Genomic DNA, 15,337 nt, shown 5'->3' on the forward strand with positions numbered 1-15,337 from the left:
TATATATATATATCACAGAAATGCTACAACAGGGTTCTATTATTATTATTATTATTATTATTATTACATCTCAGTTATTTCAAACAAGTTACAAAATTAATGAACTGAAAAAAAAAATTAAACAAATAATTTTAACTCTTGTTGAAAATTTCTGCATCCTTTTATCAAAACAATCTCAGTTAAATACATGATTAAAATTATTTTGAACTGTGAAGTAATATAAATAAACACTGTTTTTTTTTTTTTCATATTGTTGTCCTTGTGCAATTGTCATGTCTTTGTCCCTGAGGTGTGCTGTATGTTGAATTTATACTGTGTTCATAATTGTAATTTCTGTGTGTATTTATTGTAGGGATCATATGTTAAGTGCCTGCCTCCAAAATGATTCAACTGTTGGAAGGCAATAACAATTTTTAAAATAAAAGATTAATTTTATTATTCAATAGGAGCATGTGTTTTTCGCGAACAGATCTCGGGGCTATAGACTATTGTGTTTAAACACTGTAGCATCGGCTGTGTATCGTGAATAGTTGACTTTATTTCAGATGCTTGTCAATTGTCGTCCACATGAATCCTAGTATGCGGAAGCAAACGCGTTTTGAAAGGCACACATACAATATTGCGGGCTACGGATAGAGTGAGAGCTCGGATTTTATTTTTGCGAGGAATACCTGTGTCTATTTCCCATTTGTTACAAATGTAAAAGATTTTTGGATATAGATTGTCAAAAAATAGTTCGTAATACTACCAGAAAGATATTCCAAATTTGTACAAAACATGGCTATTTTATAAAATACGTTTTTTCCACCTAATACTGAGTAATTCTTACAAAATTTGGAGCATAATTTTTTAGGCTATAAAAATTATAACCGATTATTCAACAATTTGACTTCATTTGCTTTTACAGTGCTTATTAATATGCGCAGTTAATCCTGGAAAGCTATTCAAGGAACGGTTTACAAATAAATTCAACAATTGGAGGTAGGCCTACTGGGAGAACGCAAACAATAAATGCCCGGGTAAGAATCCGAACCCAATATTACTGAGAGTAGGTACTTTTTTGTAGTGCTACAGTTGCATTTATATAAACGTACGAATTTACAAATATCTGTAAGTTTACGTGAATATTTATGTTCCAATTACAAAACAAATTATAAATAAATAATTATGTGGTATTCAGGCGGAAGGCAAGTTTTTATTCTGATCAGTGTTGTGATTTGCATGCTTAAAAAAACGTGGTCTATATTGATCCTTTTTACGTGAATTTACTTAATATTTACTGGTATTTACTTAAAATAAAATAAAAATTACTACTTTCTAAAAAAAACTACCTACTAGTTTGATAATGGGCCCTGTGCAAGCCACGCCAGCCTTTTTGACCAATGTGCTCAGCGTACCTTTAAACATTTAAAAAAAAATAGTTCGAAGCCACTGATCTGCTATTCAGTGACTCAACGCCATGATGTTAGGTGACCACTAATATGTCGACTCAAAAACGAAACCAATATTTAGTAACGAGCTTTTCTTGTGTTAATTCATTGCGGAGATTAAAATAGGTTCCGGTGGTGGGACATTCTTCAAGTGACTGGTTTACTCAAAGCGAAACCCCTGTGTTCTTGAGAACGATAGTCGCGGAAGGGGACGCACCACAAGGCCACAACGCCGAAATACCACAACGCCGAAATGCCAAATTGACCACAACGCCGACATCTAGAAAACTGCTGTGTACCACAACGCTGAATAACCACAACACCGAAAAATGTCATTGCAGGACTGCCACAAAGGTTAGGTTAGGTTAGGCTAGGCTAGGCTAGGCTAGGCTAGGCTAGGCTAGGCTAGGCTAGGCTAGGCTAAGTTAGGTTATATTACGCTAGGTTAGGTTAGGTTAGGTAAGGTAAGGTAAGGTAAGGTAAGGTAAGGTTAGGTTTGATTGTGGTACTTCGGCGTTAAGGTACATTTAAAAACACACACAAATTCATTCAGTTGTTATTTCGGCGTTGTGGTACACAGCGGTTTTCTAGCTGTCGGTGTTGTGGTCAATTTTGACATTCGGCGTTATGGTATTTCGGCGTTGTGGTACACAGCAGTTTTCTAGCTGTCGGCGTTGTGGTCAATTTTGACATTCGGCGTTATGGTATTTCGGCGTTGTGGTACACAGCAGTTTTCTAGCTGTCGGCGTTGTGGTCAATTTTGACATTCGGCGTTATGGTATTTCGGCGTTGTGGTACACAGCAGTTTTCTAGCTGTCGGCGTTGTGGTCAATTTTGACATTCGGCGTTATGGTATTTCGGCGTTGTGGTACACAGCAGTTTTCTAGCTGTCGGCGTTGTGGTCAATTTTGACATTCGGCGTTATGGTATTTCGGCGTTGTGGTACACAGCAGTTTTCTAGCTGTCGGCGTTGTGGTCAATTTTGACATTCGGCGTTATGGTATTTCGGCGTTGTGGTACACAGCAGTTTTCTAGCTGTCGGCGTTGTGGTCAATTTTGACATTCGGCGTTATGGTATTTCGGCGTTGTGGTACACAGCAGTTTTCTAGCTGTCGGCGTTGTGGTCAATTTTGACATTCGGCGTTATGGTATTTCGGCGTTGTGGTACACAGCAGTTTTCTAGCTGTCGGCGTTGTGGTCAATTTTGACATTCGGCGTTATGGTATTTCGGCGTTGTGGTACACAGCAGTTTTCTAGCTGTCGGCGTTGTGGTCAATTTTGACATTCGGCGTTATGGTATTTCGGCGTTGTGGTACACAGCAGTTTTCTAGCTGTCGGCGTTGTGGTCAATTTTGATATTCGGCGTTGTGGTAACGACCCGTCGCGGAAGCGCCGCTAGGAAGCGAGGCGGCGGAACGTGATTCCCAATCTCGGCCGTCACGAACACTGCAATACGCCGGGCCCCGGTATCGCGCGGTTGTCATTCGCGAACAGAAATGGTAATTAATCAAACTGTGAAGGCGTGGACCTCGCTTTCCCTTTGCCAACTCGCTGGGAAACCAGGCGGTCAACCGCCGCATGCGGCAAGCTGACCGATAAAGGCACGGCTGCGCCATTCGAAACTGCTGCCATCGTGACTTTGCTCGACGTCCTTCGACGAACTGCCCTGTGTTGACGGTACGGTTCAAACCACTAGGAGTCTAAAGACAATAGTGGTTTGGTCATGTTTAAGAGTTGTCAGGGAAAAAAAGTTCATTCTTGGTTGCCAATATAGACTTCCCCAAATATTTCTATCAATATAATACTTACCAAATATTTATTTCAGTATAATCCTCACCAAATATTTCCGTCTATAAAGACACCATTAAATTTTTAGTGTTGTCAACAATATAATTTTGTAGTGTAAAAAAAAATCTTTTGTCAGCAATACCTTCCTTCCATGCAAGTAACGTGTGGATATTACGAATATAATTGAAATAGAAATGGCACGCCAACAAAACACACACCAGTGAAATTAAAATCGCCATGTATTATCAAGAGAAGGGTCGCAATGAATTGATTGTTAAATAAACAAATTAAACAGGGGGGAAACTAGTTCTCTAACGGAAACCTGTTTTCTCTATTTCTATAATTTTTGTGTGTAGAGATTTATTTCAACGGGTTTTGTCTTGAATTAACCTATCATAATCCAACACAGATCACGAGTAGTATTATTCGATAATTTCTGGCGCATTGTATTCGTTATGGGACTACGATTGGGTGGCGTACTCAGATGTGACTTACCAATTGAAAATATTCGGTCATGTTTGGGCGTGTCCGCCGCTCGTTGTCTGTGATCGGGACCTCGTCGACAACCTTCGGTAATATTCGGAGTAAGGGGCGCTTGCGTCCCTGGTCAAATATTCCAGATACAAATAAAATTCAAAGCGGACCACGAGTCCAAGTGCCCAACCCCCGCATGGTAGACTCTTCTACTCTGTCCAACACTTCATCCAGACCATCCTCTGTCTCCTGTAAATTCCTACACGTAATGCATGCCAATTTGCATCCCGCATGAATGTGCCCAGGGTTTTCCCTGTGTCTATGCAGGTTTTACCTGGGCCCAGCCTATCTCTAGTTATAGTCTAGATTTAAGAGTGAGGGGAGTTTGTCATGGCGCCAATCGTTGCCATGGCTGGCCAATCCCCTCCTAGCACATGATGCATGCGACCCTCTTCCTGCATGGCTAATCCCAGCATGACTAGGCGTATAGGCTTCGGCCTGAGACGCACCTAGATCCCTCCCCTAACCCGGACCCCTCCAAAATACACTTAGTTTTAGTTAGGTTAGAATAAAAAAAATCCTATCCGATGATTCTCTCGTGCTAATGACGTCTTCGAGGAGTGCTGCCGCTGTGAAGTCGTATTTTATATTTTTCTCGGTATTGGTTACTTCTACTGTAAAAATCGCTAATGTTAGTTAGTACTTATGGTGGTTACTTAAAATATTTAAATGAGTTAACAAAAATAATTCGTAGGTGGGCAGAGTCAAAACCACGACCTTCAGATCAGCAATTCCCTTATTTCTTTTCTATACTTATGTTGTTTGCATTTGTATTCATTTTACATTTGTATAGTGCTAGCCCATTTTGGATTATGTTTGTTGATTGGCCCTTAGTAAATGTATAAATAAAAATAAACAATCTTGACGTTCATACACCTTGGCAGGCAGGTGATCTGATCACATTTTTGTTTTAATAATTTTTTCTATATTAAAAGAAATTGTTGACCCACTGGCGACTTTTATCAGTGTGCCAACCACTGATTCTAGTTGAGTTTCTTTTGACAGTTTCACATCAATTAGACAAATTTTTTTTGTTTAAATTTGACAAATGTAGTTTCACCCAGAATTATTAAAACATTACACACTAAATAGGTATTCTGGTGACAACCGCTACCGTTATCCTTCATATTTTTTTCTATATTCGTAATTTTTACATGCTTTATATTAGCTTCACCTGTATGTTTGTCTGTCCGTCTGTAACTCTTTCTGTCCGTCTGTAACTCTTTCGACTAAGAGTGAGTGACTCATGACGGTAAAATGTCCCTATAATTTCATCACGAGCGGTCTAAGGCGCGCGACTTCTGAGACATCAGCTTTCGTAGTCAGCGATCGTGGGTTCTACTCCCGGCCACGCCGAAAAAAATGTTTTTTTTTTCTGGTAAATTCTAAGATTATATCCATACATCTAACTGTAAATGATTCGGAGAGACTTTACTATTTCTTTGTGACGTTGCAACTTCAAATAGTTATCTCAGATGGTAATAGGTAGTGTCGGTAACTCATTTCCCTAAGATAATTATACATAAATATAGTTTAAAAAACTAAAAAAACATGCTTTTAAAGAATATCAAACTAAAAAGTTAAAAATAAATATAGTTTAAAAAACTAAAGAAACATGCTTTTAAAGATTATCAAACTAAAAAGTTAAAAATATTTTTAAAATTTAATTTATGACAATAGTATATAAGCAATACTAGTATAAATGAGAAAAAAGCATGGGGCGCTTAATATACAAAAAATATGGCACAAAGCGCCTCAAGTTTTTTTCTCATTTATACTAGTATTGCTTATATACTATTGTCATAAATTAAATTTTACAATTATTTTTAACTTTTTAGTTTGATAATCTTTAAAAGCATGTTTCTTTAGTTTTTTAAACTATATTTATTTAAAATATTAACTTCTTTCCTTGTCTGTAAGTCGCTCATCTGCTGATGGATGGATCCTGTTGCATTCCAGCTGAAGGTTTACAACTATAATTGGTACCATTTGCAAGTTATGGTCATAGGAAATAAACATAACATACTGTGGGAATACGTACCTACTAGTTTTTTTTGAAGCAAAGCAAATATCAAATTAAATTTTTAAAATACTTTTGAAGTTGAATCGAATTACAGATACTGTTCTCGGTGAAGCTGTATTACATTTATCTTATGAAATATATGATTTAAGTAAATAAAAAAAATAATTTAAATTTTGAACTGATTAAGTGATTAACCTATGTATAAAATTATTCAATACAATTGTAAAATAACATTGCATAATATTAATACTGAAAGTTCATAAAAGTAAATTGAGTGCCACCTTTTGATATTTTTTTAATAACCACCTTTATTAGAGCAAAACATTATAATAACAAAAAATAAAACATTTTTATGAGTGACTCATAGGCTTCCAATGTTTAAAGCTTTGCAACAAATGCATCAGACATGCAGCTTTGCATCCCAACCGAAGCTTTAGATAAAACGAATAGCAAATTTCTTGGTGAAGTCAAATTGAATATTAAAAAGAGCTTAGAATGATTCGCTTAGTCGAAACTTCGCACAGGCCTACTGACAGCCAAGATGTAAGATATATGGACAATGTTTAACACTAGTTAGTTGTAAGGTACCCATTGAAAAATTATGAATATAATTAACACTAATTTAATATACACAAGATATTTACTAAAAAATCAATTTCTTTTGATATTGTGCAAATGTTAAATTATTTCTGATGTTTGGTGTGTGTGTGTGGTGTTTGTGTATGTGATTGTGTGTGTGGTTGTAGTTGTAGTTGTGTGTGTGTGTGTGTATAATGATAAAAATATATATTTGACAAAAAAAAATATTCGATGAAGAACCTCTTGATAAATTACATTGCGTGTTAATTGTCTATGGTCATTCAATAATCTTCCTTACTCTGGATTCAATTCAATATACACCAAGATGGTCACCATATTGGCAGTGCTATTTGTATGAAGGTGCTCAATTGAATAGAGTTCACAACAACATTATCATGCTACAATTCAAACGTGCCTTAACATCTATTTTCAATAAATTTAAGCCATTCATTAGTGCTGGAAAATTACAGTGTTTAGTAGATTCATAATTGAAAGTGGAGGCCAACAGTTTGAATTATATTAAACAGATATATGCGGCCAAAACATGGCAAATTAAGATACGGCTTGCTACTTTATTATTGAAAAATGCTGAAACTATCTGCCTGGTCAAAATATGACGCTGTGCCCTCATGAATATTATCTTTGCGACACGGACTCAGCAGCAATGCTAAGAGGAACAGGTTAGCAAAGAGCAATACAAATGTTACTCTGCAAGCGTGTGAAAACAGTGTTCAGACAGCGTTACAGAGTCAGTCAGTGATGAGCGTATTTATATTATATATTTAAGGGGCCTGCTTATTCATGGGTGTATTTGTGTTGGTGAGGAGGGATGATAATCGTGACAATTGCTAGTGCTTCTAGCGCAGTACTATTACCTCTAAGCACAAAGCTGTAGACTGGTGGGCATAGGGCTACGATGATATTTGAGCAGTAACTGTAACATATAGCGTAGAAATGAAGATGGCATAATGCCAGTTCCTTGAATGCTTTCAAGAATCTGTACCGGATTTTTCATTCCTAAACATTATTCTGAAAAACTGTTTGAAAAAAAAAATACGGAACCAGTACTACTCAACCGCCCTCGGCGTATTCTTAAATGCGTGTCATAAACAGACACCAGTGGTAGTGGGAGCAGTAGGCAGTCTTCTTTAGTGCCTCAGCGACAGACAGGATTTAAAACTGAGGGTGACAAACATTTGAGGTCACTAAACTAAACTGGGAACAGTAAAAATTTAAGGAGACACACACACACGCACGCACGCATGCACGTGTGTGTGTGAGAATATTTATAGACTTGCAGCTAAATCCTCCACCACATTTTCTACTTGCAAAAAATACTTATTTTATTCCCAGCTGGGAATTGAACCCTGATTGCCTTGGTGGTCTCATTATGACCAACATGTGAGAATTTTTTTTTGTGGTTTATATCAATACTAATATTATAAATGCAAAAGTGTGTTTGTATGTTTGTCCTCCTTTTGCGCAACAATGGATCAACATTTTTTATTGCATATAGATAGTTTATGGGCCGGAGAGTGACATACACTACATATAATTATGAAAATCCATCACTAAGGGAGTGAAAAATGGGGTAAATTAGGTTTTATAATAGAAAATCATAGGAGGTAGGTCATAGACGCACAAACAGTGAGTTTGTGTCATTTCTCCACGTCCGCCACACGGTCGTATAGTAAGGTTTGGCAACTTCCTAACCTTCTCCTTGGCGAAACCCATCCGCTTAGTGAAGCTTGCGGCTGCTAGTGAACTAAAAGAGCTAATAGCAGTTTAGTTTAGAAATTACATAGATAGCATTGCCTTGAATTTGTAATGCACTAGCATTTGGTGCGTCTGTCACGTCTTGCCTAGGTGTTCTCCCTTCCTACAAAATGAAACTGAATATTGGTGTCCCGGTTTTGCTGATGCGTAGGCTTGATGCACTGAGATTGTGCAATCAATGGAACTGAAATCAAAATTTCCCATTTTTCAAGTGTGTCTCCTACAGACTTGAAACTCGGAGTGCTGTTCCTTATACTATGATGTGTTTAGTAGCCTGGGCAATGCCGGGTACTTCAGCTAGTATTTTTATACCTTACTGTATATATCTGTAATAGCATCACCATTTTCATGCATACCTTAGGAAAACCTTATCACTATGAAATCATAATGGCTGCACTGGGATTCAAACCGGAGTCATCCACTGTTGTACCACAATGCATCTCCCTGTTTTTAACCTAATAGAATGTTGATTTAACCCTTTTTACTCCGGTCGACTTGTGTAACAGTTGAGACCTGGCTGGTCCCGCTGACCTGCGGACTGCTGTCTTCTTTTTTCTGCTTTGCTACGGGAAGTGCTTGGTTCTATCTAGCGGATGTCTCATGAGTAGAGACAGGTGTTTTCTGTGAAAAAATTTGCACAATTTTGTTACTTTTTACGAGATGATTTCGGTATATTTTTCGCTATTTTATCAGTAGTTTCGTCATAAATTTAGTTGATTTTAAAACTGCAATATGAGGTTTATAAATATAAGTTCTACATGAATGTGTTTAATATGTCATTTAAGAGTAGAACTACACAGTTTGTCTGCGTTGTTCAGGTTTTAAAAAATGCATATTGTATTTACTAGGCCTAAACATGTTACAAAGCACAGTACTGGAAACCGTTTTAAAAAATTTACTGACAAAAAAAAAAGCTCAAGTCCTAACCTAAAAACAAATAAGTTACGTCTTTTTTTACCTGTGGCTAGGTTATATCAACTTTTTCCAATAAGTGCTGTAAAAACATGACTCGCAGCTATATGAATATTTCAAGAGTAGGTAGGCCTAGCAAAATTTATTATCGTAAAGTTCTGTTTATCTGCTTAAGAATGCACAAAACTGTTAAAATATTGTACGCACCTACCGGCAATGTACTTGTGCATCCATTGACGAAGTTTTGGGTTATCCAGTTTTTCAATAGGTATTTTCGCTTCGATAAAAGCTCGAGTTGTTAACATAATGAACTCATTCTCTTCAAATTTTGCTTTTTTTGCCGTCAACAAGGCTGATTCCAGCGAAACTTGCCTTTTTGCACCGGATTGTTGACTTTCCTTGTTTTTGTTATGCGAGGCACTGTTTTTTATGTGTTTCAAGCACGTGTCTTTCCATTGCCACTCTATTCTAACTTTGCAGTACTTGCACAGGAGAATTTTTTGCACTTTGTCAAAGACATAGAATCCTTCGCTCGCAAACTCCGCCGCCCTGTCAAATACTGTCACAACCATTTTAAAATCAACGTTTTACGAAAGAAACAGAGAAAAAACGTTTGATTACATCCACGCCATTTTAACAAACTGTGGCGAGTGGCGACTCTGGCGAGGCGATAGTGCGAAACGAATACGACTTCCTAGACTATCGAAAGTCGTTAACAATCGATTATAATCGACTGCTGTTATCGAGTCATCATAATACGGACGTTTAGCTATTTTCAGTGTGTTTTTTCGTAATTTTTTTCGTGATTTCTCTAAATAATTGATAATTTCACATTTTTAAGTTTATGTATATTAATTTTGTTAATATTTCGCGATTTCGCGCATCGCGAAAAACACCTGTCTCTACTCATGAGTCTTTAGTAACTACTGGGGCTGAGGTGTAGAGTGGTTTACAGTTTTGAGCCCTTTTCGGAATGTATTTTATGGCGATGACTGACAGAATGCTCATAAATTAATTTTTTTTTTACACATTCCTTTCCCTTACCCTTACATTCAATTATTTAACCTCTTGGGTGTTTAGAAATGACTTATCGGTGTGTTTTGAGAGCTGTGTGAACGCACGTGTAGTGCAACACATAGGTGATTATTTTTTCAAGGTGCGGCCAATCATAAATCATTTTAGGGAGATGTATAAAAACAAAAACCATTTCTGCCAATATGAAAATTTGTGCATTGACGAGTCACTGATGATGTTCAAGAGCAGACTAAAATATAAAACTGAATGTTCTTGCAAAAAGGAGCCGTGTTGGAGTGAAACTATCTGTGATGTTCTTACCAATTATATTTTAAACTTTAGAGTGTATTGTGTGTGGAGTGTCTACAGATATTAAAAAAAAATGGTCTTGGAATTTCTGGTGACAGACCTGCCAACATTCAAATTTAAAAAATCATGAGGTCCTCAATAAAAATTTTCAGGCCCATAAAAACAGGTTAGATATAAAAAACAACAAATGAGAATCTTTAAATTTAAGTGACATACCTGTACATATGTTACATGGTCTCTGCTTCAAAATTTATTTCAACAAATTATAGGTTGCAGATATATTTAGTTGAACATAATTTAGCGCTGTCGTGTAGTGATCATGCAGGGCCGCAACGAAAAAATATGTAAAATAACATTCTGCTCGTGTAACAGTATTATCACTGTTCACAGCAAAATTAATTTTTTTATTGGAAGCAATACACTTCACGTGTTAGTTGTGTTTTTTGTAGCGACATGTTTCACAATGTCTCTTCTTCCACTATGCGAGATAGAAAAATCAGCACGGCACACGCTACAAAATGCAAAATTGCTTCCTTTACGTGACTTGAGTATTTATGGAAACTCGTTACTGTAAGTTTCGTAACTTTTACAAACAAAATCTTGGGGCCCCAAAAAATCGTGAGGAAACACTATTTTGGCGTGAGGGCGTGAGATGGACCTTAAAATCGTGAGCCTCACACCAATATCGTGAGAGTTGGCAGGTCTGTGGTGACATTGTCGCAAGCCTAATTGAAACGTATTTACGAAAGGGACATAAACTTTTCTGCAACAACTGATACCTACACCAGCCCAGCATTGTATTGTTGGCTTTATGACCAGGCACCAAATGCATGTAAGACTGTTTGTCACACAAGGAAAGAAATGCCTAAAGTGGCTGAAAAACCTAAAAAGGGATAATTTACTTTCCAATCTGTTTCAGGCCCAATGCTGGCCCTAAAATGGTGTGACAAAAGATATGTTTATAATATTGTCACGTCTCACTTTCGACTTTCGACGGGGGGGGGGGGGGGGGGGGGGAAGGAGGAATCTTAAAATTTGACTATAAAACTGAAGAGAAAGAAAGAAAGAACTTATACCAAATATTGTACTTGATTACAATAAATGGGACCTGTTGGCACGAGTGATATAATGAAAACAGTGGAAAGCATCAGGAAATTATCAAAGTGGTACCGGTAAACTGTTTTTTCATATTATTGATGAAACTGTTTTTTAATTTGTATTGTTTGTACAAGAAATTTAATGCTAAAACTTCGTATGCTGTTTCAAATGAAAATCACAGAACAAATTTTCCACAGAGACTATCAACAAGACCTCATTATGCATACATGATATGTGTTGTATGCAAAGTGCACAATATTCTAAAGAAAACTAAAGTTTGTTGCAAAGAATGCAATGAATGCAATGCAACACTATGTGCCACTCCATGCTTCAAAATGTATCACTCTGAAAAAAAGTTTTTAAAACGGTGTACTATCTAAAATGCTTATGGTAGGCTAAACTGTATTCATGAACTTTTTCATGTAAATTATATAAATATCCCAAACGGAACCTGAAGTTGAGTATGTTGTACAGGGATCATGGCTGGTTAGTCATAGTTCTGTGTCCTAGGTCAGGCCAACCCTCCCACTTCACCGGAGTGAAAGGATTAAGAAATAAATCAATCAGAATTTACAATCATTGAGTTATTTTCTCCTTAAAACTACTTTATACACACAAAAATACATACATCACAATCACAGTTCTTTTAAAAAATATACACATTTCACATAACTCTAACACACAATGTTTGGTACAAAAATTACACTATAGTTTGTGTCATTGAAACAGACAACACTTATTGTGAAAACCCTTTCTTAATTGTCCATAAGTATTGGAAGAGTTGCACAAAATGTAATGAAAAGTAAAATTATAGAAATTAATTTAAACTGTGCAAGTCTTATGCCTCATTACAGCAACTGACAGCAGTCAAGAGAAATCACTAAATGCTGAGGTCACAATGTTCTTGTCGTAATGTCCGCAGCACTTATGACTTGGAGTCAACACTGTGCTCACAGCCAGGGATGCCACGCTGGGTCCATGCGGCATAGGTTGTCAGCACTGTTCGCAGCAGTTACCAGTGTTCCAACCTTTAACATATTAGACACATTGTTGCTTATTAAAATCCAATAATATGATGAGTTTTACACTATAAAAGTTTGAAATTAGTTTACGTAAGAACTTTTAAGCAATGTTACTAAGAATGCCTTAAATATAATTTTTTCCCAACCAAATTCTTTTACATGAATGGAATCGACCCCAGATACTGATCTCTCATCAAACCTTTCAGGTTTATTTACTATTGACACTTGTACGTATCTGGCGATACTAAAGCGATAAAGATAAAAAAATCGAGAGTGGATTATATTGAGTGTGAAGATAAGGAAGGAAGCACAATTAAAACATCATCATCAACAAAACCTAGTATTACTACGACTAATTTTATAAAGGTTGAATAATCTTCAAAAAGACACCAACAAAGATGAAAATTGAAGATGATGTTAGTAGTGTGGAATTTTTACTCACTAAACAACCTCTTGCTGCCTGTCTCGTGGGAAGGTGGCCAGACCGGAAACTGCTTTCACATTACTTCAGTCTGACCCTAGATGTGGTTGCTTATATTCCTCAGCTTTTTTGGCCTTCAGGATGTCCTCCGCAAATCGCATTACAGCCTTAAAACTGGTCTCTGAACTTGCCATGAGCAATATGATGTTGCTGGGGTTTGGCGCAATCCCAATGGCTTACCAAGTCTTGTTCGCTTCCACTGCCCAACGTCCGCAATGAAAGAAAGTATTGTTATGATTTTATTAATGTGGGGAGAACTCGGTTCGTAATGGATAGTCCAATTAAGTTTTTATCACACAGTTTTATTCATTGCTAATATTTAAAGTAATGATAAATAATCACTCTCAAAAAAGGATAATCACCAATTTCTCGCAATTAAAAATGTTTATTCCCCAGTCACTCAGTGACAAGTTCTTACACACAGCATTCATCGCTGGGGCGCACTCCTCGTGTAACACCGTTGTGGAAGTGTCACCAAACTCCTGTTGTACTCTTTCGCTGCCGTTGCACTTCCCTTCGCTCAGGATCCGCTCGGTTCTCCGCATGGAACTCTCGACACACCCGCGGCACTCTAGCGAAGGCCAGTGACCGAGCTCAAATAATCACTTGTGCCAACCTCAAAGGGGCGAGAGAGGCTGATGCCGAGCCGCGTCAGGGTTAACGTGATGGGCCGCATCATCCCGGGCCGACCTGACGCCCGAACAGTCCAACAAAGCAGCGTCTACCGCTGCGGCCCAGCGGAATTCCCCAGGCTGCCAAGCGCCAGATAACGGTGCGTAGGTAGGATGCCGCGCGGGGAGTGGAGGGGCGTGGGGAATAGCAACAACCCTTGTAATCAGTGGCGGGTACGTGACACGCGCCTAACCAGCCAGCTCCGAGCCCGACGCGCGCTATGGTCTGGTAACTTGCGCTCGTAACAGTATGATGGGCATCATCTTCTTCTCCCACGCAGTACGAACATAGCAGGCTCCTCGTCTGATTGAAATAATGGCTAAACAACCCATGTCCAGTGAGAAAGTGTGTCAGGTAGAAATTTGTCTTCATGTGGTTGCAGTTGGTCCACACTGTCAGGTCAGGGATGAGATCTTCCATCCATCTGCCAGTTGTGCTGGTTTGCTACCTTTGCTGCCACATGTTAATAGTGCCGTCTCTTTCTGCTTTCTTGGTTTCCTTGTCCTGCATCTCTCCCATCCGGTGTTGGTGAAGTCGTCTCCGTTCGTACGCCATCAAGTCGATAGGTGGGATCTTTACGATGACAAATACGACTACTTCGGATACAGTCCGGTGCGCGAAGGCAACTAGGAGGGCGGCTCATCTCTGTATGGAAGCCAGTTTGCTTCTATAACTTTCATAACGTAGTTGATCTGCCCAGACTTCAGCACCATATAGCAAGATATAGTGCACCGTGCTCAGCAGGAGATGTTGCTTGGTGTATCTCGGACCGCTCGTGTTAAGAATTAATCCTGGACAGGTTAGCTACAACTCTGCCCGCCTCGTACGCCGTCTTGTTCAGGTGTTCCCAGAATGTCAGCTTCTGGTCCAGTTGTAACCCAGGGTACCATAGAGAATGCTTAGTCTCGATGGTTTCGCCTCTGGTAGTTACTGAGAAATTCTCGTCGAACCTTCGTGGCCGTGTGGGTACTACCATCTCAGTCTTGCTCGCTGCTAGTTGCATCCTGTGACGCTTTAGCCAATCGCAAAGTCTTCCTGCGAGGTGATCCTTTTCCGGCGGGCATCTTCTACACAATCTGCAAGCATAAGGCCAGCAATGTCACATGCGTATCCAACAAGTGAGATGTCTTCAGGCAGAGGCATGCGTAGTAAGTCATATTGGATATTCCAACAGTCAGGTCCAAGAACAGAGCCTTGAAGCGAGCCAGTCGTGACTTTTGTCGTGCAGGGCCGTTCAGTCATATCGTACTCAAGGACTCTCTCCCGAAAAGTAGTAGTTTGTAATGTTCCGTACGTACTCGTACTCGTCAGCTCCAAACTCCTCTTTGATTGCCTCAAGAATGTCTTCCCAACCCTACAGAAAAACATTTTTAACATCTGAGGTGAGAAAAACACATACCTTGCGAGAGCGATGATTTCCAGATCACGCGTTATTGACGATAGTCAGTGCCTGTTCTATAGCTGTGATCGTCGAGTGCTTTTTTCTAAACCCCGTGCTGGTTTTGTGAGAGTCCACCCGACCGTTCGACAGCAGCCATTAGTCGCCCTTTATGAGCTTTTCCAGCACCTTGCCTGCGACATCCAACATCTATACGACGACGAAGTCACCGGTAGACCTTTACCTTTGTTGAGCAGTACCAAACATTGCTGTTTCCACTTCTTACTAAACGATTGCTGTTTTCAGGGAGGCATTATACAT

General features: G+C 38.6%; 1 protein-coding gene across 1 annotated transcript in view; it reads right to left on the reverse strand.

The window, feature by feature from the left end:
* Positions 1–12,027: 12,027 nt before the first annotated feature.
* The window catches only part of LOC134542790 (transformation/transcription domain-associated protein), a 139,569-nt gene continuing 136,259 nt past the window's right edge, over positions 12,028–15,337 (reverse strand). Inside the window, 1 exon segment of the mRNA XM_063387317.1 lies at positions 12,028–12,491. Within this exon segment, the coding sequence (XP_063243387.1) occupies positions 12,414–12,491 (78 nt within the window). The 3' untranslated portion in view covers positions 12,028–12,413.

The sequence above is a fragment of the Bacillus rossius genome (genome assembly GCF_032445375.1).
Source record: "Bacillus rossius redtenbacheri isolate Brsri chromosome 9 unlocalized genomic scaffold, Brsri_v3 Brsri_v3_scf9_2, whole genome shotgun sequence".
In the NCBI taxonomy this organism is placed as follows: Eukaryota; Metazoa; Arthropoda; class Insecta; order Phasmatodea; family Bacillidae; genus Bacillus; species Bacillus rossius.